Source organism: Rhinolophus ferrumequinum, chromosome 18 (genome assembly GCF_004115265.2).
Source record: "Rhinolophus ferrumequinum isolate MPI-CBG mRhiFer1 chromosome 18, mRhiFer1_v1.p, whole genome shotgun sequence".
NCBI classification, from domain to species: domain Eukaryota; kingdom Metazoa; phylum Chordata; class Mammalia; order Chiroptera; family Rhinolophidae; genus Rhinolophus; species Rhinolophus ferrumequinum.
Window position 1 is genome coordinate 46,646,439 of NC_046301.1, and position 24,344 is coordinate 46,670,782.

General features: G+C 35.9%; 2 protein-coding genes across 2 annotated transcripts in view; both read right to left on the bottom strand.

The window, feature by feature from the left end:
• LOC117037930 (zinc finger protein 333) overlaps nucleotides 1-24,344 on the bottom strand; it is a 1,118,586-nt gene that overhangs the window by 242,832 nt on the left and 851,410 nt on the right. The window lies entirely within an intron of this gene.
• On the bottom strand, nucleotides 11,651-12,277 carry LOC117038467 (40S ribosomal protein S7-like). The gene has a single exon (XM_033135437.1). It carries the CDS (start codon nucleotides 12,275-12,277, stop codon nucleotides 11,651-11,653), a length of 627 nt encoding a protein of 208 aa, XP_032991328.1.

Here is a 24,344-nt window from a genome sequence, read left to right on the forward strand (position 1 = left end):
ATGAGATTTTCTCAGGCCTTGTTTTGTGACTCATTCAAGTGCACAACTGCAAGTTTGGATACTGCAGAAGAGAGTGGCTATAGCCCTTGAGGAACAAGAATTTGAAAGTGAGTTTTCCTCTCAATACAATGTTCACGATCTGAGTTCCTGGGGATTAAAGGGACCTTTGCCTTTGAATGCTTTAATACACTAAGGAGAGAAAGTAGAGGATTAGCAATCATAAGAATCTATAGACCCCAGGTTGGGGACTGGGAGCCAGCAGCCTTGAGAGAGATGGTGTGCCTATAACAGATATGTCCTTCTTGAACAAAATATTTTGGTAATAGGGAAACTTCACATAAAAATCTAGTGTTTTGACTACTCTTTCATTTTAGCATGTGGAGCAACCCTGGGCAATAATTCTTTCGAGCTGATGAGAGGCTGCTCTCTTGTTGCAAGCTCAGTTCTCTGGTCTGATATGTTCCTGTCACCTGTATTGTTTTACTTTGGACATTTGATATTTGTGTGCGTAACCCCTCCCACCATTATAGATTCTTAAAACTTAAAATTAATCAGGACAAGTTGGATAATTTTTGGCATTTAAAAACAAAGAGCTTGCAGTGAATTAAATTTGTACTTCCTTGGAACGCCCATCAAGAGGTCCATGCTTCTCTTGAGGTTGCACTAGCACAGCCATCCCCCAAGAGTAAACTGGACTGTCACAGAGGAGCATGTGGTAAATGTCCCTCCTGACAATGAGTCCCGCCATGTGTGGAAAAACCTGGGGGTTGATTTTCTAATCATTCATAGCTTCAAAGATCTGGTCGATGGTGAACTAATATTACGAGGGATATTGGTAGAGCATGATGGGGTGTGGGTAACACTTCCCTCTGCCATCCTGACCCACAGCCAAGACTTTGCCTGCCTTTATATCCCATATTGGGGTCATTCTTCAAAAATGGCAAAATTATTTATACGTTTGTTTGAATTGTAGATTTAACATTCTGACATTGTTTGTCAGTGATCATAAATATCCATGGAATATAGTAATATACAGTTGTGTTGAGTCTAGACTTTGGAGGTGGGTAGTTAGGACATTAATCACTTCCACTAGTTAGTGAGCTTCACAGGCCGCACATACCCACATCTCCCTGTGGCATTGTTGTCCCATTTTTTATTTTATGTATGTATTTTATGGTGGTATATAGTATATTGTATAACACTCTAGGTGTCTCAAAATAGGAAAATGTCATGGGTTTACTCCAATAGTAACTAAGCAATTTAAATAGGCCCTCAGTTTACCTCAAGGACAGATTTTAAATATTTTTTCCAGATTTGGGAAATATTTCCAGTAATAAATCATATGGCATGTTGGCAGAAACATTTCTCTAGGCTCTATCTGTTTTTAATTTTGGATGTTGCTAGTATATTTATTTCACTCCTTCACAGGCCTTCTCTAAGATCTGTGAGGTTAGTAACATTTTTATGCAGAGTCACAATAGCCCTATGTCATTCATCCAATAATGTACATGAGCTGAGAAGTTGGCTTGTCTTACAAATGCTAAGAAAAATGCATCATGCCAAACTTCTTAACAGTGGCCTCTTCTCAGAGAATAAATCATTGTATGTTTTCTTTAAGATTCATTGCCAAAGTTTAAATATTTATAACTTCAGATGAAGCAGGAATCATGGTTTTGAAGTCTCAAAGCATAAGCTAAAGTCTTAAGCTCTATAATTAATAATAAACTACATGTTTGTACAGACACAGCAGGTGTGTGGAAGATCTATGCTACCTATTTGACAAGGAGAAGTGAAAATTAAATGTTTAACACACAGGTCTATTTTTCCATTGGCAAAAGGAGCTAATTTTACCAATTTAATCATACAATGTAGAAATACGGGTGGCGGTGATTTGAGGGGAAAAAGTAAAGAGGTAGGCCAAGAAAAGCAGAGGAGACCAAACTCAAGTGTCAGAGCAGAAATAGTTCAATGGCCTGGTAAATAACCAAGTCCAAGGAAGCCACTGAATAATAAAGCTGAGCAAGACCAAAATTCCAAGGTCCCCACAGAATGGTTCCCCACCATGGTATCCACAGGAGTAGAGAGAGTAAGGGCAAGCAACTCAATAAAAGAACATGTGTACAGCACGGAAATTAGGACAAAGGACATGGAACATTTAGTTTTCCCAACATCAACTTTCTTTTATTATTCTCTCTGGTTAGTGTCAATTCCAATATGATTTGACAACAGAAATACAGGTGAAGCTAACCGAAAACAACTGGAGGATGGTGCGAGCAGGGGTCAGGGAAAAGTCACTTCTCTAAGGCACTTTTCTAACAGTTTCAAGAAGGAAGCACAAACAGTATCATTCTTGAATTTCCCCGTTAAGCCAGGTTTATATCCAGTGTAGGACGTAACTTGTTTTTGTGCTTCATGGCCAATAGCCAAGACTTTTTTCTTTTACTTATAAAGAAACATCCATAAGGATGAAGAATGGGAATCAAAGAGCAAATGGAAAGTGCAAGAGATTGTGGAGCCAGAGATCACTCTTCTCTTCTACTCGCCCACTCCCAAAGTCCCATCCCACTCCCACAGGACAGCCTGCCGTGATCCCAGATCCCAGAGGACTGCCAGACTCACACGAAGGCCAGCCTTGGGGAAAAATGAGTTCCCTCTCTTTCACACAACTCTGGTTCTACTCCAGTCATCTCTCCTGCTCTCCTCATTCCCTTGAAATGTTTAGTTTCCTCTCCTAGCTCCCTCAAACACAATTCAAGCTTGAAATTTTCATTCTTAAAAGATTAACATTGATCCTTCAGAAGAAGGATATTAAGAATGATTTTGCTCTCCTCCATTAACTCATTCAGATCTGTCATCTGATGTTGCCCTGAGAGACTAGTAAAAGTTAGATGTGCTGATTTTTTAACACTGTATCTGGTCCAAAGCCAGAGTAAAGGCCAAAAATGTAAATCAAATATCTCTGCTATTCAGGAAGACATCACTGCTTACTTAGGGACTCTTGATACAGTCTGGTAAGTACTGTACTAACCACCACTTTCTCTTCAGTAAACAGCTGTTGATTAGTTAACTCCCTCTGGGCTGTAATGAGCCAATTGTAGACCAGTGCTGTCTAATAGAAATATGATGTGCGAGGCATATGTGAGCCACACGTGTCATTTAAAATTTTCGATTAGCTCCACTTGTGAAAGGAAAACAAACAAACAAAAGAAGTGAAATTAATTTTAATAATATATTTAATTTAATCCAATATATCTAAACTATTATTGTTAAAGTATATAATCAATATAAAAAATGATTAATGAAGTATCTTACATTCTTTTTATAAACTAAATTTTTAAAATTCATTGTCTGTTTCATACTTACAGCACATTTCTTTTTGGACCAGTTGTATTCCAAGGGCTTAATCCTGTACAATTTTTTTAAAATTAAAGTTTAGTGGGTTGACAATTGTAACTTTACTATCAACAACTTTTTTTTAATCACTTAAAATATGCTCTAAAGAATCTTTCAGACACTTTTCTGTTGATTGTGATTCTGATTCTAGTTTCTACCTTTTTGCCAAGTGTGCAGTGGTCTTTGCATCTCTACCCTATTGTACCCCCTCTCGCACTACTACCACCCCTACACAGAGGAGGATTTTCCATAAATTTAAAGCGCCACACATTTCTACAATGGTGCAAAGGTTTGATCCAAACAACTCTTTAGGTTTACCGTAACTTAACCTACAAAACAGAGGCAAGAAAAGATAAACTGTGTTTTTTGGATTTTGCTGAATCTTGCTAGTGCAGTGGTGGGTCTGTACTGGTTTGTGGCTTGATGATCAGCTTTACTATTAATCAGTCATTGGACAGTCTATATCTATTGTCACAATATTTGCTTAAACTACAGAACATATGGACCAATTGCCCATGAAGGTATCTGCCTCCATCCTAAGGCTACTTAGGTTTAACTGATTATTTGTCTTGGTTTCACACCTGTATCATTATTTGTGTTCTAATACCCCTCCATTAACATGTAAACTAACCTGTTAGTTTACTTCAGTTTTTTTTTTTTTTTTTTAATTCTTCACCGAACTTAATTTTAGGACAAACCAATAATTCTCTACACAATTTTAATGTAAATTAATATGTAGTATTTCTGAAGTACTTACTGATGCTTAAATTGGTTAATTTGTAGCATTTTGGAAGAAATGTTTCCCCCGCCCTCCCCCCCCGCCCCCAGATATTTTTCTGGACCTGAGTATGGTGCCTTAGCTCTGAGCGCTCAGGTCTCAGTGGTCTGGTAGACGTTCAGATAACTGTAGAGTAAAGTGATCCCAACAGGAGCTAATAGAAAGCTGTTTTTGTGCAAATGCCCTAACTTTTCATCAAACATCATATAAAATAAGAACAAAATAAAGGGAATAAGTGACACCTGAACTAATATGCCTATCTTTAAATAGGAAATGTTTCATGGGTGAAAAAGGTGAAGGGGAATAAGTGGTACAAACTTCCAGTTACAAAATAAGCCACAGGGACGTAATGTACAGCACAGGGAATAGAGTCCATAATATGGTAATAACTTTGCACGGTGACAGATGGTTACTAGACTTATCAGGGTGATCACATTGTAAAGTATATAAATATTGAATCACTATGTTGTACACCTGAAACAAATATGATATTGTATCCAAATTATACTTTAATAACAAATTTTAAAAAGAGAGAAATTCACTCTCCTTATGACCAACTGATTAGGGAAGACTTGTACAGTCTGCAGGGAGGGCTGTGAGTTCTCTTCTTTGGTCATGAGAAGGCAGCCTACAGAGCACCTGGCAAAGTTAAATGTTTTCAGGGATGCCCTCCAATGGGACAGAGACAACAGAAAAGGAATCTAAGAAGGACTATGGGTCAAACTTTCGAAAACTCAGCAGATCCATCTGGAATAAATGCAGAAGAATTGAAAAATCAGTTTTTCTAGTTTTATGTAGGAGATTTAAACTAGCTTTATTTTAGATTGAGAAGATAGGTAATGTTTCGTCAGTCATTTTTTATTCCCAGAAGATGTAGGGTAATGGAAACACACAGTATGGCAGAAGAAGTCAGTAAGAAATTTCACTGTTAGACTTTACGTAAGAATTCCCCCATTAGTGCAACTCCCTCCATAGAGGATTGTTTCATTAATCTTCTTTTCTTTTGGATCTAACCCAGTGCCTGGCACCTACTTTGATCTCAATAAATTTTGTTGAATTGATAAATAAAATACCCCAAATTTTAAATTTCCATTATGTGCACTACGAGAATAATGTTGAAAGATACACATTCAGCTAATACAGGGCAGAGAATGCAGTGGTTTAGCTAGATTGTTAGTAGCAGAATAATTGTTAAATTATTGTAATATTTTCAAAGAAGTTGGGAAACAATTTCCCTGTTGACTCTAGTCCCTCTTCCATCACTCAACCTCTCAGATCTATTCATTAAAGAATGAAGGCCGAGTGCAGCTAGGGTCTCCACTGGCCATCACTTCTAATTGGGCAGGTTCTGGCCAGCAGTGCCCAGACCAAAATATTTTGAATATAATCCTCAAGTGTGTATGGAACAAAACCCTTTGGAAAAGCATATGACGTTAAGTGTCTTAAGATATTTATTCTCAGTGAAAAACATCCCTGAAAGGACTTTTAAGGTTTTTTTGTTGTTTTTCATAAGAGTCTCAAGAGTACACTCTGAAAGAAACTAACTGAAAATAGGGACCCTTTTGTGAAAATAAATTCCATTCTGACTTAGTATGTGTTCTTTAAAACCTCATTTATCTCTCTTACAATTTGTTTCACTGTGTTGTTAAAAGATTTTCTGCATGAATCTGGCATTGCAGTAATAGTATGTTTTAAATAGTATGGGAAAAACAAATTATCAGAGTTTATCGGGGTGGAGAATATTTACAAATCCTCAATTAATTTGCAGTGCTTGGTCACATGGAGACAAAAACATGAAAGAATACCTGAGGAAATATCTGAGACATGAGAGAGAAAAATTCAAGCTGTTAGTCATGGACACTTCAGATGCATTTGGTACAGGTAACTTTCTATACTGCATTGTGTTATTATTTACCTTGCAATTCAAATCTTACCTTCCCTTTTGTATTTGGGAAGGGGAAAAACAGACTAATCATGAACAAGATTAATAAGCCAACAAAAGAAAGATATTCAAAGAATTCTTGTAACCTGATTATGTGCTCTTGAGCTGTCTTTGAAGTTTTGATATAACTAAATGAATAATTGTTTTAAAATCCTATTTTGTACTATTGGTGAGAGCATATTTTATTAACAAGTATTCCTTTTGTAGAATGAAACTTCAATACATGACAGAGCATCGTATTTTATAAGACAACTGAAAAAAAAAAATAATATGAGGTTATTTTTAGAAAATTGGGCAATGGGGGGCTTGTGAAGGTTTTATTAGCAACTATCAGCTGGACTAGACAAATAATTTTGGTTAAGCACGGGAGGAATATTTTCAATAAAAGTATTATATTAGGATATATATATATATAATATATATATATATATATATATATGAAACTGCTTTGCCTGAGGATAGTCCAATTTTAGTAATACCAGTCTCAGAATTTCAATCCTTCAAAATAGGTTTATAAGAAGACAAAAAAAATAAATAAAGGAATAGGGCTTCTGGTAATATGGGAACTTTGAGGTCCTTTACTTTCAAGAAACAAGTGTTAGGAAAATCAGACTTTTTTCTTTCTTTTTTTTTGTGGTCCTGCTTTACTAAGATTCAAACTGTGCTTTATTAGGTGTTTTCTCTGATAGCTTCACTTTTTCAAAATCTTGTTCTTTCACTTTCTCTTCCAAATCTTTCTTAGATTCTCCTCTAAATTTCTTTCTATTAATAATCAGTATTAATGAAGCCACAGATTCTTAACAACATAACATAAAAGTTGTTGGGTGTGCTAAATAAATTCCAGTATTAGGGTAGTGTAATCATATTTTGTTTTTTTTTACTTCGTTTTTCACCAAATGAAGAGAGCATCATCTGAGAAAGAAGTTTGGAAGTAATGACAGAACAAACTTCGGTGTGAAACATGAGGATATATGCTAGTCAATCCATTCTCTCTATTTCAAAATCACTGTGTAATGAACTATAAAAAATTTAAAATTTGCTTTTAAGTATCATAGTGCAATAAGGAATCTTATTTAATTGGAATTAGAAATTATTTTAGAAATCATCTAGTCTGTGCTTTTCATTTTGTAAATGAGGAAACTGAGGCGCAGAGAGGATCAATGACTTTTACAAGATATTGCTGCTAGTTAATGGCAAAACTGAAATGGCTACCGAGGATTCCTGTTCCCCATTCCAGCCCTGTGCACCTTATACCAACATAAATACAAGCATCTTCTATAACAGAAGAAATATAAGTATCATTATGGAACAAGATGTGGTTTTAAAAACCACTACCCAGTATGCTCATACATCCTTAAACGAGAGTAGGGTTTCCAGGCTGGAATTCCAGCCCCTTCTCAGGATTTTTTTTTTTTTTTTTTTTTTTTTTGCTTTCCAGTTCCCGAATCCTGAGATATAAACTGTTTTCTGTTCTCCACGATGAATCATTTTCACAAAGTGACAGCTGATACTACCAACCGCCTGGGTTCGAGGAGCCAATTTTCCCGATTTCCCGACCAACTTTTCTAGGGATTCGGAAACGGGAAAGTGAAAAAAATTCACTTTTTTTCAAACGGGAAACACTAAATGAGAGTGTATCTTAGAACACAGCCATTAAATAATGTTTTATTTTGTTCTCTCAGTTAAACTCAATTTTTTCTCTAGGTAGTCTCCATCGTCTTAGGGGGGAAACATTTTGATGAAAACCTTAAACTTTAAGGAAAAATCACTTGAGAATATTAGAGAAATTTAAAAAGGAAACTAAAATTTGTCCATAAGGAAGCCACAATATTGTAGGAAACTCTCAAAAGAACAGACTTCTCAGTTCCAACCACTCTCAGTCTCATCCCAGTATTTAGCGGTTCCTCTGCACCCACTAGGGCATTAGAAGTTTGATTCGTTTTCTTCTAGTGCAACACATCAATAGAGTGGTGTTAAAGATTGGTTTGGACGTAAGAGACCATCTTAAAGCAGATCATGTGTGACCTTGCTTCATTGCTTCTACAATCAGATGAACTCTTCCCTCCTTTCTTCTAGCCTCCATGCCAGACCCCTCTGAAAATCCCATATGTTATTGCTTTGCAAAACTCAAATCTTGTATATTTGTCCTTGAATATGACTGTAATATATACTTTATTTTCCAGATGGAGAAAGTCTTTGTCATAAAAATCAATAACTTTAAAAATATATGTGTTAGTTAACAGCAACTTGGAAATATTTCAAAGGAAAAAATAAAGCTTTTCACCCTTTGTAAATCGAAGTGAATCGTAAACCTTTCAGTGATGTTTGGATCAAAATATAGATTGCTCTCTCTTAGTTAATTGAAGTCACATAGGAATGTAAGATAATCTTACTATATAAAGTTCTTAAAATATTTTATATTTTTGTTACGTATTGCCTTTAGCTTAAATTTCCATATAGAACTAAAATATCGAGGTATATTTTTTAACCTAACTACACATTCAGAAAAAAACATTTCTCTCCAAATATCAACAGCAAAGTAAATGCAAATATCTCAAGTTTGAAATATTGTACAGCACTTAGCTTTTCTATTTAACTCTCATGTGAAGGTTGTTTATATTTAAATTAAAAGTATTCTTATATTTTAGGTCACGATTTTAACATCTGAAGAAATAAAAAGAAAAGCATTTTAAAAACCTAATAGAAAGATTTCTGAGAAGTAATTTCAGTGGAAGTTAAATATACTAAAATATACATTCAGGTGTACAGAAAAGGAGATTTTACTGACGGGGTTAAATTGAGAGTTGCCTTAAAAATACATATTTTAGTACATAAAATATATTTCAGAAGGTTATTAAGTTTGAGTACATGTTTATAATAACATTGCTTTAAAAGTGAAACCAATTAATTGTATCATTATTCAAGCTGTGCAAAATACTAAAACAGCAAAAAAAGTATGGTAACGAAAATATGTAGGTGGTGGCTGATTTATGTCTTTTTCAGTGTTTTAGCTATTTCAGATGACTTGAAGTTTAATAATTTAGTTTAAAAGCAACAATTAAACTCTTTCTCTATGTATCCAGTTTCTTTCTGACCATGCCACTTCCATGTGCTCTGTTAGATACGAGTTAAAAGACAAATGAGTGGAGAAACTATGAGCCTCCACCCCTTGAAAGGGAAAATGCTCCTAGAAAACATCTGTTTTGGGTAAAGCAATTTAATTTCAAAGCTCATGGTGGTATTGTCAGGGTTTGTTGCAAGAGAAGAGCAAGAGGCAAAGAGGCAAAGACAGCAGTGGGAACCCCTGACACCCTCCTTCCTTACGGAATTTTATCATCAGCAGTGAAAGGGCCAAGAAAAATCTGTCTTCTTTTGTATCAATTTCCTCTTCTGAAACAGGAAGTCTAAACAAAGTAATCTGGCTTTTGAAATTACATATATAGGTATATGTATACATATATATGTATATGCACGCATATATACAGATATATACACACATATAGATACATACACACACACATGTACATTCCAATTTTAGATGTAATTAGACATATTCTCTGAACAGTAAAATCCACTGTAGAAAGATTATAGAACCTGCCAATTTTCCTGAGATTTACAAGCCTATTTCAATCAACAAAATGATTGAACTTCATTGTTATATATGTGTAAACTCAGGATCAGTGGTTCACCTATGTATCTCCAAGACAAAGAATGAAAAGCTTTCCAACTAAGGCTTCTGTCGGGCCAAGTCTGATTGGGAATAGACTATGATTTATGGAGAAGTGGTAGATTATATTAAAAAAATATATACAGAAGAAATTAGGTGTAATACTATCTGTTTAGATACTTACCTTAGCATCATTAAAACTTTGAAGGAATAGTGTTTATCGTGTGGCTCATCAACATATTTCTTTGGCGAAAGTGTTTGAGACAGTAAATTGTCAGAATTGAAGGCTTTGTCATACCCACTAGGACAGGCAGGCAGGAGCACATAGTGATATCATATCACAGGAGTACTCATATTAGTTCTTCTCATTTTCTTTGACTATCCCAGTTGCCTCTCAGATCCAGATATGGACAAAATCATTTCTGGTCAAAGATGAAGAGAAGGATGCAGAGGACATCTTATGATGCCATTTTGAATAAAATGAAAAAAACATAGGCTGTATGACAAGTCAAGCACATTCAAAACATGTGCATTAATAGATTGAAATCAGATGTGCAGATGGAGTTATCTCTCAACATGCACTTCAAAGCCCACCTGTGGACTGTGGACACTCATCCGAAAGGGTTAAGATGTATCCAGACATTCAGGTTGTTTCTTTTGTTCTTATGGGTAAGTGCTAGAAGTCCTTGGACTTCTAGTTTTTTGTATAATGGAAGGTAATTTACTAAAACCCAAGCGCAGTTTTGGTAGTTGCTAACATTTGGTATGCATAAACTAAAATTAGCATGACACTAAGGTTTGCTGAAAGCTCTAGTTCCAATGATTTGTCAAAGTTATAAAGCTCCTCCTGTACAGTAGAGCTAATGAGCAGTAAAAGTCAATAGAAAACATTTCTCATACTAGCAGAGTACTCTTTCTTTATAGTTCGTTCAGCTGAGTAATAAATGGATCACAGAACCAGGGTTTCAAATACTGTCCTAGCCTGGAACAGGATATCAAATCTAAGAAGAGGAAATTTAATTCAGAGTAAAAATATCATAGGTTTAGATGTCATTTTGAAATACCAGCTAAAAACATAGAATTAAATGTCTTTGCTTTATATTGTGTTTCCCCGAACATAAGACCAGGTCTAATATTAATTTGTGCTCCAAAAGATGCATTAGGGCTTATGTTCAGGGGATGTCATCTTGAGAAATTATGCTAGGGCTTATTTTCCGGTTAGGTCTTATTTTCAGGGAAACACAGTATATTATGTATACTCGTGAGAAACAACACCAAGCTTTAGAAAGGACATTGATGAACTTGTTTGCGCAGAGAAGTGTGACTGGTCTGGGAAACATGTACAGTAACAAACAAAACAACAACAAAAAAATCAACAGAAATATGCAATTTAGTGCAAACAGGATTTAGAGTAAATGAAATTGTCCAGTGGAAGAGGGAGTCTTTATTCTGTAGAGTCCTGTGGTTCCAATTGTGGAAACAGAGAGAAGAGATATATTAGGCAGTCACCTAAAAGAGGACACTTTCTCATACATCTCAGTTTCCTGCTCTTGAAGAGGATAATAATATTGATCCTTGTGCCAGAAACAATGAGGAAACATTTAATTCGCATCTAAAATCCTTGGAGTATGCAGTGCATAACGTGATGTCTTTCCCAGATCCCCCTAAAGGAAGGATTTCTTTTCCTAGCTGCTGAGAGTGCTGCTGATGGCAGGTTAGATATCATCATGTTGTGGGAGGGGTACATGTGGGATCAGGCCCTTGCAGGGGAGGGGGGCGGGTACGAGGAAGCTGCCCAGGCAGATCGTCCCAAACGCTGGGAGCCCCAGGCCATCTACTATTATTTTTTTCATTTTGAATGATATTTTATTTAGTCATTTTTGTGTATAACTGAAAACTCTGGGAATTTAAAATTAACATTCTTGCCCGACAGCTTCTTATAGACACCAGAAAAAGTTTCAACTTTGTGTTCCACGTTGTTCTGCTGTGCTTTATTCAAATGAACCTTTATAAGCTGGCTGCCATCCAGTTTCACGTGAATTCTCTTGCCCACAATTTCACTAGTGAAAACCAAGTCCTCCAGGATTGCATTGTGCACGGCTGTCAGAGTGCATCTCCTGGGACTCTTTTGCTTATTTTTTGTACGGCTTTTTTTGTTGTTGTGTTTTTTTGTACGGCTTTTTTGAGTTCGCATAGTCAGAATTCTTTGAGCAATAAAGACAGTATGCTTCCCACTGAACTTTTTCTCCAATTCACGTACTAGATGGACTTGGATTTTCAGGAAAGATTTCAGTGGAGGTATAGAAACAAAGATTATAATAGCTTTCCGACCGCCACCACCTTCAGTTTCTTTGGCTACTGTTATATTCAGCTCCCTTTGCTGGGCCTTTAGTTCCGAGTTCATCTCCAGCTCCAAGAGAGCCTTGCAGATGCTGAATTCAAACTCGTCCCACTTCTCACCATTAGGCGTTATGATCTTTGCGCTTGAACTGACCATGGCTTTCTCTTTTGCGAGCTCCGGCCTGGGAAGAGGCCCAGGTCTCGCGAGAGCTCCATGTCATCTACTGATGTCCAGTGCCTCTCCCTCCACTCACACCTGTAGCCACATTGGGGAAACCCACTTAACAGCAGAGGAAGTGAGGCAGTGAGCACATGACCATGAGATCTAGTGATTGTATTCCATATTATGCCCTCTAGAAGCTGTCACACTGAGAGAGTGACCAGACTACTTGTTGAAGGCACAGCTGAGGCACCAGCTTGGTGCTCCATGCACGAACCTAATTATTCAGGATGCAGTACATGCTCTAATTGTTATACTGTGGTGTGTTCTCAGTGGATAGAATTCAGGAGTTTGGGAACCATCACTTTCTGTCATCCTCTTGGAGAAGTTGTGCTTCCTTTCGCTGACTCTCTTGGGCTCTGTGGATTTGGAGGTCTTTGTTCCCCACCGGAGAATATTTCCAGCGTGCATCCCACTAAACTTACAGCTATGCTGCTACCCAGGCACTTCAGAATCCTCAGGCCAAGAGACCAGCAGGCGAGAAGAAGAGTTCCCATCGTGGTAGAGATAAGTGATGGGAAGCATCAGGGAGAGGGACCGCCGTTGGTACCGAGAGCAGCAGAACGAACTGTGGCTCGTGGGTGATTCATTTGGGCCTGCCTTACCAGTTTTGATGGTAATGGATGTGTGTTTCAATCTGGCCTGAGAAGATCCTGACAACTTGGGACTCAGATAACTCAGGGATGAGGGTTGACACCATGCCAACGCGTCAGCCACCCAGACCCAAAAAAATGATAGCTGAGGGTGAGCCTATCTGGAACGACAGAAGAAGAAAGGGAAAATGAATTATCACTTGTGGCCTTGAGACCAGCAAAGGGAATATAGTTGGTCTCATTAACTTTCCTTTTTAAAGGTTTTCCTGGGGAAAGAGTTCCATTAGAATCCTGCTCTCAGAACTTCAATCCCTCCTCACACTCCAACGCCACCTTTTAGTCCAAGTAACTGACATGTTTCATCTGAAACAGTCTCCCCCTTGTCCCTTTGCTTCTACTCTTGGGTCCTGCGTAATCTACTGCAGAGCAGCTAGCGTGAATTTTTGACAACAGAAGTCAAGCGTGTTACTTCTCTGCCGAAAAGACTCCGAATGTTTCCCATTGTCTTAATACACTTCAAGTTCATGGCCCCAGGCTACACAGACCTTATCTTCTACCACTCTCGCTCTTGCTCTCTCTGGTTGGACACATTAGCTTCACTCTTGAGTGTGTCAAACTCCTTCCCACATCAGGAGCTTGCTTTAGCCTGTTGTCCCCTTTGCTTGGAACATACTTTCTCCTGATCTTCACATGGCTGATAGCTTTACTTCCTTCAGGTCCCTGTGCAGATCTCACTTCCTCAGAGAGGTCTTTCCAACCTCTCTAAACAACCCCCACCTCACCCATCAAAAACTAATTGCTTAATTTGCTTTAATTTTTTTTCCAATGTCCATGAAACATTGTACATGTAACAATATCTCATGAGATAGTTATTTACATGTTAACTTGTTATTTAGGTATCAATTGCTATTTAGGTATTATTGTCAGAATCCCCACTCTGTAAGTTCCATGAGGGTGAGTCCTTTTCTTCTCTCATTTATTTTTACAACTCTAGCACCTAGAATACGGCTTGGCTTGTGTTAAGTGCTCAGTAATTATTTGTTGAATTAATGAATGATGTAGATATTTATTATATGTTGAACAACTGATGGCTTCAGTGAATCTATTGCTTTCTTTTGCAATGGATTTAGTTTCATTTTCTATCTAAGAATAAATAAAAAATAGGGACCATTTTTAAAAACATTGTGAATGAAAGACCATTATATTCATCATATTTTAAAGAAAAGGTGCTTTTTACATGGTTAGGTTATACAGTCTATTGCTCTGAAGAAAACGGCTGCTGTCGAGCTCACTTTGGTAAGAGTGTTTGATGTGCCTGGCCCAGATTTTAATTATAAACTTCCAGATGAGTCATTGTTTCTTTGGGAACATTTATTCTACCTGTTTCCACCACTTCCTCAGGGGAGGCTAATCTAAATTCTGATAATACCGAGAAGGGCAGAACTTGAGTTTTGTTCTTCTTATTAACAAGTTTAAATGAGTTCTTTGGAAGATTTCCTTTCATTTGAAATACATTAATTGTGACTTTTTAAATTGAAGTCAGCCCTTAATACATAATTCAGAGTACTGACATCAGTGTTCTCTTTCTCAATGGGATAGTCAAAGCATTTTGTAAAGTAAACCCTTGTCTATTGTTGCAACAAAGTTCATGAGCATTCAAGCTTAATTTTTTCAAGATAATTTCTAAGTAACTATATACACTGTCCTGCCTTTTGTATGAAGAGACCTTACTGATTTATTTTATTTTTTTTTTTATCCTGTGTTTCCCTGAAAATAAGACCTAACTGGAAAATAAGCCATGATTTTTCAGGATGCTCATAATATAAAATAAGCCCTAATGCGTCTTTTGGAGCAAAAATTAGTATAAGACTCAGTCTTATTTTGGGGGTAATATGGTAGGGCTTATTTTATATTACGAGCATCCTGAAAAATCATGCTAGGGCTTATTTTCCGGTTAGGTCTTATTTTCCAGGAAACATGGTGTTAGTTGCAGGTGTACAAAACAACATAATTAGACATTTACAGGTTCCATTGTGTAATGGGTAGCATTCTGGACTCTGATTAGACATTGACATCCCTCACAAAGTGATAACCCCCCCCCCAAGTCTACTACCCCTCTGACATCGTATATATGAGCCATTGCAATACCATTAACTATATTCCCTATGCTGTACTTTACATCCTGTGGGAGGAAAATATATATACATATATATTTAATTTAATATTTAATACATATATATTTAATTTAATTTATATATATAATTTAATTTAATTTAATGTAATATATGATATTATAATATGATATAATATATATTACACAAAGGGTGCTAAAAAGGTGTATACACATGTTAAGAAAGGAAAACTATTAAAATTGTAATAATATATACTGATAACAAAAGATGAATACAAGTCTCATTTGACTTCTGCAATTACAAGAGGTGCTCAAAGTGGTTACCATCAGCATCCAGACACTTCTGATTATGGTGAATTACTGCTTGAGCAATGTTGACCAAAGTTTCCACTTGTATACATTTTTTTGGCACCACTGGTATGTATGTGTGTGTGTGTGTGTGTGTGTATATATATATATATATATATATATATATATATATATATTTAATTATAGTTGACATTCAGTATTATTCTACTTCAGTTTTCAGTTTCAGGTGTACATTGCGGTGGGCAGACATCTACACAGTCTATGAAGTGATACCCCTGATAAGTCCAGTACCCATCTGACACCCTATATAATGTTTACAACTTTATGGATTATATTTTCCATACTGTATTTCACATCCCCATGACTATTTTGTGACTACCAATTTGTACTTTCTAATCCCTTCACCTTCTTCCCCATCCCCCAACTACCTCTCCCATCTAGCAACCATCAGTTTTGTGGGGTTTTTTTTGTATCTCTGAGTCTATTTCTGTTTTGTTTGCTCATTTATAGAACTACCTTATGACCCAGCAGTTCCACTCCTAGGTATTTATCCAAAGAAATCCAAAATACTAATTTGAAAAAAATATGCACCCCTATGTTTATTGCAAAGATATGGAAACAACTTAAATGCTCATCAATAGATGATTGGATAAAGAAATTGTGGTACATTTATGCAATGGAGTATTACTCTGCCATAACAAAGAATGAAATTTTACCATTTGCAACAACATGGATAGACCTAGAGAACATTGAAATAAGTGAAATAAGTCAGACTAAGAAAGACAAATACCATATGATCTCACTTATATGTGGAATCTAGAGAACTTACTGATTTACATTTTATTTAATCCAAAGGATTTGATGAAATGTCCAGCTAATAAACCTGAGAGTTCTTTTACTTTTGTTTTGTAAAAAGTCAGGATTACTTTATAATCAATGTAGATATTAAATGAAACTTCTTAGGAACATTCAGAATTAGAGAAAATTGCAAAAATAAAATTGGAAACTAGGCTGCAGTTATCTTGGTCAGAGATTTTTGGGGGCATGATGGTTGAGATGAAGTACTATCTTTACGGGACTAAAGTGACGTAGGCCAGATGTAAGCGTATCTTTCCTGCTTCCTTCCACCCTCCAAAGCAAGATCCTCTCTGAGACATGCATTCATCTACTGTGATAGGCAGAATAATGGCCCACAAAGATGTCCATGTCCTACCATGTTTACCTAAAACAAGACCTCGCCGGACCATCAGCTCGAATACGTCTTTTGGAGCAAAAATTGATATAAGACCCGGTCTTATTTTACTATAACATAAGACCGGGTCTTATATGATATAATACAATATAAGACCAGGTCTTATATTAATTTTTGCTCTAAAGGGCGCATTAGAGCTGATTGTCCAGCTAGGTCTTATTTTCAGAGAAACACAGTAATACCTTAGACATGTGACTACGTTAACTTACATGACAAAGAGTACCTTGCAGATGTGATTCTGGTAAGAACCTTGAGATGGGAGGTTATCCTTGATTATCCAAGTAGGACCAATGAAATCATAAGGGTCCTGACAGGAAGGATGCAGGAGCTAGAGTCAGAAGGGAAGGCCATGTGACAATACAAGCAGAGACTGAAGTGAAGTGGCCATGCGATAAGAAATGCTGGCAGCTTCTAGAAACTGGAAAAGGCAAAAAACAGATTCTCCTCTGAAGCCCCTGAAGTAACCAGATGTAGATACCTTGATTTCAGCCCCCTAGGACTATTTTGGACGTTGTATCTCCATAGCTTTAAGAGAATAAATCTGTGTTGTTCTAAAGTCACTAAGTGCATGGCAATTTGTAACAGCAGCAATAGGAAACTAATATACCTAGATTATCTTGACCAAACCTAGGGTGGAACATGTGTTTAGTAGTTGCCTAAAAACTGCTCTACTTGTGTGAGTTCCCAGGAAAAACCTCCCTGTTGTGGTTAAAGTCTTGGGTTTTCCAATAGGGATGATATTAATTTACCTGTTCAATAACAGATAGTTATTGAGTACCTAGCTTGCGTCAGGAGCCATGATAGGTATGGGGTTCCTGTGGTAAAAATACATTGTAATGTCAGGGAGACCTACTTATGAAATATTCGCCTGTAGCACATCCTCTCCCGACTGTGGTTTTGAGGCAAAGCAATACAAGTAAATAGAGATCCATTTCAGGATGTAAGTTTAGTTTAAGCCTAAGCACACGCTATATCATAATTCTTTATCTATTCAAATCTACTCTGGATCTATCGCAATGATTCCTGAACAAAAGGTATAATCTTAAGAAAGGCATACCGAAGTTTCAAGAAAAATATGTATACCTTGAGTAAGGCCATTTTAAAATTGCCATGGTTTTAATTTTTGTTATTTCATGCTATTGGAATTTTCAAATGAAATTAAATGCGAACATAAGATTTAAGGTTGAGAAACACTGATTTAGAGTCAAAGAGACCTGTCAATTTTTCCTGGGAAATTCCTTTCATATCTCATTCTTCCTCTTCACTTTTACTGTGACAGCTTCCTGTTGCATTATATTTAGTCTTTAACTGCACCATTTATTCCTCCATGATAAGGACCATGCCATAGTCATCCATTCACAACTAGTACAGTGCTTACTACGTAATGTATGTTCAATACGCTTAATGAATTTGAATTCTTATTCTGAGATTTTAAAGATCTTTTGCCTAATATTTTATAATAAGTGAGACGTTTGATCATCTTCTCTCGAGATTTTTAAAGTTCACAATGCTGATACTAGTAAAGACATTAATATTTCTGAAACAACCATGTAATGTAATTATTAGGCGAAATTATAGTTACACCCTGGTCTCCTGTGTCAATTTTTCTTTATTTGATTAATCCTCATTGATTATTTTTATTAAATAATTTTTCTGCAATGCTGAAGGGTCTTTAGAAATAGTTAAATTACATGTTTATAAAATTTATTAATATCATATTATTGGCAGACTAGTTAAGGTTTTTGCTTTTGTGCTTTATAAATCATTAAATGGACATGAAAGCCCTGGACCAAATGGCTTGCCAAGTGAATTCTACCAACAATTTAAGGGAGAATTAATGCCAATTCTTTTCAAACTCTTCCAAAATATTGAAGAGAAGGGAACATTTTGAATTTTTTAAATCCAGTATTACCAATCCAGACTGAGACTCAAGTAAAGAAGAATTGCAGGTCTGTATCCCTATAAATATAGATGTAAAAGTTTTCAACTAAACACTAGCAAACCAAATTTAACAGTAGGTGCACCATGATCAATAGGATTTCCTTGGATACAAGAATGGTTCAACATATACAAATCAATATATGTGATATGACAGAAAAGAGAATGATAGGAAAAAATCATATGAGTATTTCAATAGATGTAGAAAAATCGTTTGACAAAATTTAATATCCTTTCATGATAAAACCTCTCAACAAATTAGGTATAGAAGAAATATACCTCAGCGTAAAAGGCCATATATTACAAGAACAAGCTGACATCATAATCAACAATGAAATGCTGAAAGCTTTTTCTTCAAGATGTAGAACAAGATAAGGAGGCCCATCCTTGCCACTTTTATTCAATATAGTACTAGAAGTTGTAGCCAGAAAAATTAGGAGGAAAAGAAAATAAAAGAAACAGAATTAAAGAAAAGAAAATGAAAGAAAAGAAAGGGAAAAGGAAGAACATCTAAATCAGAAAAGAAGAAGTAAAATGGTCTGTTGGCAGATGACATGATCCTATATATAGAAAACTGTTAAGATTACACACACACACACACACACACACACACACACACGTTAAAATTAATAAGAAAATTCAGTAAAGTTGCAGCATACAAATAATCAACATATAAAAATAAGTTACACTTTCATACACTAACATAAACTATACAAAAAAAAAAGATAAGAAAATCCTATTTACAATGGCATCAAAAAGAATAAAATACTTAAGCATAAACTTAACCAAGGAAATGAAAGATTTTTGAAACTATAAAACATTGATGCCAGATATTAAAGGAGACACAAATAAATGGAAAGACATCTCATGTTCATGGATTGGAAGACTTAATATTGTTAAAATGCCCATACTACCCAAAGCAATCTACAGATTCAATGTTATCTCCATCAAACTCCAAATAGCATTCTTTTATAGAAATAGGAAAAAATGATTCTAAAATTCATATGGAGTCCCAGAAATAGCCAAACAACCTTGAGAAAAAAGACAGCTGGTGACAGCCTACTTATGGATTTCAAAATATACAAGGTGTGATTAAACAATATGGTAGATATTTAAATTAAAAAATATTACAGTAAAAGACACATTAAATTAATTCCCCTCAAAATATTTCTCATTTTGAACACACTTATCCCATCGTTCTTACCACTTTCTGACACAGTTTTGGAAGTCTTTTTCCTGTCTTTAGTTGCTCTGTCCTGGCTGCCTCGCTGTCTTGAGTTGATTCAAAACATTTACCTTTCATGGTCCTTTTGATTTTGTGGAAGAGCCAGAAGTCACTTTGTGTCAGATCACTTGGTGTTAGTCACTTGGAGAATAAGGTGGATGAGGACACACCGTAATGTTTTTTGTTTGACAGAAATTGCCGTACCAGAAGCAATGTATGACGTGAAGCCTTTCCGTTGTGATCAAAACATATGGTGAATGCTGCTGCCGAGTGCCATCCAACAGAAAGGCAGGGATTTTCAATATAGGTAGCGGCTCATTAAACCTTAGTAACAATGTGTAGACCAATTTCAACTTGATCCATGCAGTCAGTTGGGTATGAGCTTTGGTTGAGGGAAGGTGTGTTTTAAAGTGTTCTGTAAACCATGGATCATGAACAATGCATTAACATGAAATGGGCAAACAGTTTTATCCTCCATCATGACAATGCTCCGTGTCACACATGGCTTCTGGTATATGGCAATTTCTGTCAAATAAAAACACTATGGTGTGTCTTCATCTACCTTCACTGGATCTGGCACCGTGCAACTTCTGGCTCTTCCCCAAAGTCAAAATGATTTAAGACATCGAGGCAGCCACGACACTCACGAAAGGGGACTTCCAGAACTGCTTCAGAAAGTAGCAAGAACAATGGGATAAGTGTGTTCAAAGCGAGGGGGAGTATTTTGGGGGGATTAATGGGGGATTAATGGCAATGTGTCTTTTACTGTAATAATTTTTTTTTTAATTTAAACATTCACCATAGTTTTTTTTTTTCATACTTATCATTTTTTTTAAATTTATTTTTAATTTATTGGGGTGACAATTGTTAGTATAATTACATAGATTTCAGGTGTGCAATTCTGTATCACATCATCCATAAGTCACACTGTGTGTTCACCACCCAGAGTCAGCTCCCCTTCCATCACCATACATTTGATCCCCCTCACCCTCATCCCCCCCCAACCCCCTTACTCTCTTCACCATAGTTTTTGATCACACCTTGTATCTATTCCTTTCATTGTGGTGATGGTATCATGGTTATTTGCAATTGTCCAAATTTATTGTACATAGTAAATGTGTGCAGTTCTTTGTATACCAGTTATACCTCAGTAAAATGTGTAAAAAAGAAATCCTGTTTAACATAAAGAAATACCCAACAGTGGAAATGCATTTAAAAGTGTAGCAATCAATGTTCCTTTAAATTTAATGCTGACCACAATGCTTTGTAATTTTCCTTTCAAAAACTGGATTTTCCCAGCATGACACCCAGTGCTGGCATCAGTAACAGACACTTAAAAACACTCATGCCAAGGAGTTAACAGGAAATATCTTGGCAAATTCAGAGTCAAAAGGAAAGCACAGAATTGTCAGAACACATATCGTGTTTCTCAGAATTATCTGTATCGTGTTGGAAGTTTTTATACGGAAGTGTGTGTTGACACAAATGATTAAGGCCAGGATTCCTACAATTGACAGGAAAATGACCTATAAATAATGACCTGTGATGGACTTGTCATACAGTCATTAAGTGAAATATTCTAGTACCAGTTTCCTCCCTTTGGTATCCTTGTTTCCGTCTTCTGTGAAGTAGTTTTCCTTTGCAAAGATCACTCATTTTATCTGAGACCATCAAGTTTTCTTTGGGCTTTATCAAATGATAATTTCATTCTCTCTCTTAGCAGATAACAATATCAAATAGACTTTCATAAGCCTTTTTGGAACACATTTTGCTTGCACAGAAATTTTCTCTGGAGAGCTTATTTCTCTTTCTACATAAAACAATATAAAATGCTTGAAATGTTGAAAGTTTAGAATTTATTAAGATAAAAGTTATTTTTTGTAAGTCATTAAGCAACTAGTTTGTCAATTATATAACAGAGTCTGTATTTTCTATTAAATTAATAAAGTTTAATGTAACTCCTTGGGAAACGGTATTCAGAAACATGCAAGTGATTTCTATATTAAAATTCCATTATTTTACCATCTCTACAGAGAAAAATGTTAATTTCTGGATAAATTATTTTATTAACTGAACAGTAGTTCAAATTTTCTCCAACTGAGGAATTTAACTCTCAAGGTTTGCAGAAAAGTAAAAGTAGGGACAGTGAATTAAATTGCAGGGTTTTTTTTTCAGTTGTTATGGACTCCAGCAGGTCTCTTTGCTCCTTTGTCATGTTTCCTTCTCAACCTGAAAAGAACTCTGTGGTCTCTATTTTTGTGTTCCTCCTTTCCTTTTCTTTGTCCTTCCTTTCCTTGGTGTCTGTGGTAGGGGGCTGATAGTGGCAAAGTAACATGTGATAAGCACTATCTTCTAAACCCACAAGCAAAGACATGTACCATATTTAGGCACTTATAGGAAAAGAAAAATGGAGAATTTGAAAACCATGTCACAATGACCATAGTATATTATATCAATGGATGTGTGGTAAAGCTAATGTGTAATGAATGCTGAGAAATGCTTACAGAAATCACTCCATCACCAAACAGAGGTGAGAGCTCCATCAGTGAACAGAGAGATTCAATACCCTGTAAATTCTATACTCAGTGATTCACTATGTTGCTCATTCTAAATGATAATGTTGGGAGAACTTATGTTTTAGTATACACAATGACCACTTGAAAGACCCCTATGTAAATCATCTCACATTAAATAACATCTAAGAAAGAAATTAACATGTTGGTTTTGTACCAATGTTTAGAGGTTCAGAGATAAAAGGCACATTAGGATCATTTCATTTAAACCTCTCATTTTAAAGATAGTCATAGTGAATTTGAGAGCATTTATGGAAAATGTGATTTCCCTGTGTTCACATGGCCAAAAACAAAACTGGTCTCTAAATGGCTGCGATTCTGATACAACATGATGTATGTCCTGTAAAGCAATTCTAATTATGAGACTAGGATGAATACTTTCCTGAAATTGGTTATTTCTGCACTTTCTCTGTCATCCTCCTACATTCTCTTTGGACAGCATGTGTATGAATCAACATTGCTGTCTGGTTTACTCTAGGGGCTGGAGATATGAAAAGAGGAATAAGGCACAACCCCACCCTTAAAAAAAACCCCTCACAACCATGGTGGAGAGACGGGACATGAATGCTTGAAAAAAAGTAAAGGAGAAAGTGAGTCCAGTCCCTTCCATCTGAGTCCTAATTGGTGTCTCTCTCTCTCTGTAATATCTTTACCCCTTGAAGCATTCTCATCAAGGCTGCATGAAAACCTTTCTAGAGTACCTCTTTGAAGTATACTCTTTCTCCACTTGAAATCATCAAGCAGATGTCCCTTCATAAAGAATCTAGAACTACTTAGGTAAGCAGCACTAAACACTGTATGAACCCTCCCTCCACCTACTCTCCAAATTAATTTGCCAACTTTAGGTGTCATTGTTCCCCTGAAATGGAACTAATCCCCAGCTAAACTGAATGATCCACTATTGCCTGAACACACCTATTTTTTAACTGTATTTTCCTGTATTTTTAAAAAGATTTTTTGTTAAAATATAGTTAACGTACCATATTATATTAGTTTCAGGTGAACACAATAGTTATTCAACATTTGTATAGCTAAAGAAGTGATCACCATGATAAATCCAGCAACCGTCTGACACAATACCATGCTATCACAATATTATTGACTATATTCCCCATTCTCATGACTTATTTGTTTTATACATGGAAATTTGAAACATGTTTATTTTTAAAAAATTTGTCTCTGTGCTACTGATTATGCCATGTTCTGTTGTATGCCCTCTCTTCATCGTATCTATCAAAATGCTGCCATTATCTACAGCCCAGGTTGAATGCTGCGTTTTTTGTAAAGCATTTCTTGCTCAGTCAGGAGTGATTTTCCAGTGCCTAGAACATCTCTGAAAACATAGTTATATTTTTCTTGAGGCACTTAACACGTTGCCTTTGAACTGTACTTTTATTTCTCTTATTATAGTATATGTAAACTGAGAACTGGAAATATAAACCTCTGGTTCATCCATTTTATTTAGAAACACACCCAGTCCAGGTTTCTTATAAAAAAAATCTCAGGAACTAATTCTTTTATTATTATTATTATTATGATTATTATTATTATTATTATTAGTTTCAGGTGCACAAAACAGTGTACCATGTTTCCCTGAAAATAAGACCTAGCCAGACCATCAGCTCTAATGAATCTTTTGAAGCAAAAATTAATATAAGACCCGGTCTTATTTTACAATAATATAAGACCTGGTCTATAATATAATATAACATAATATAATATAATATAATATCGGGTCTTATATTACTTTTTGCTCCAAAAGATGCATTAGAGCTGATGGTCCAGCTAGGTCTTATTTTTGGGGAAACATGGTAATACTTAGACATTCATACTCCTCACAAAGTGATAACCCCTCTCACCCAATCTACTACCCCTTTGACATCACACACAGTCGTTACATTTCCACTCTCTCTATTCCTTATGCTGTGCTCCTCTTCCTGAGACTACAGATATGTACATTAAATTATAGTTGACATTCATTAT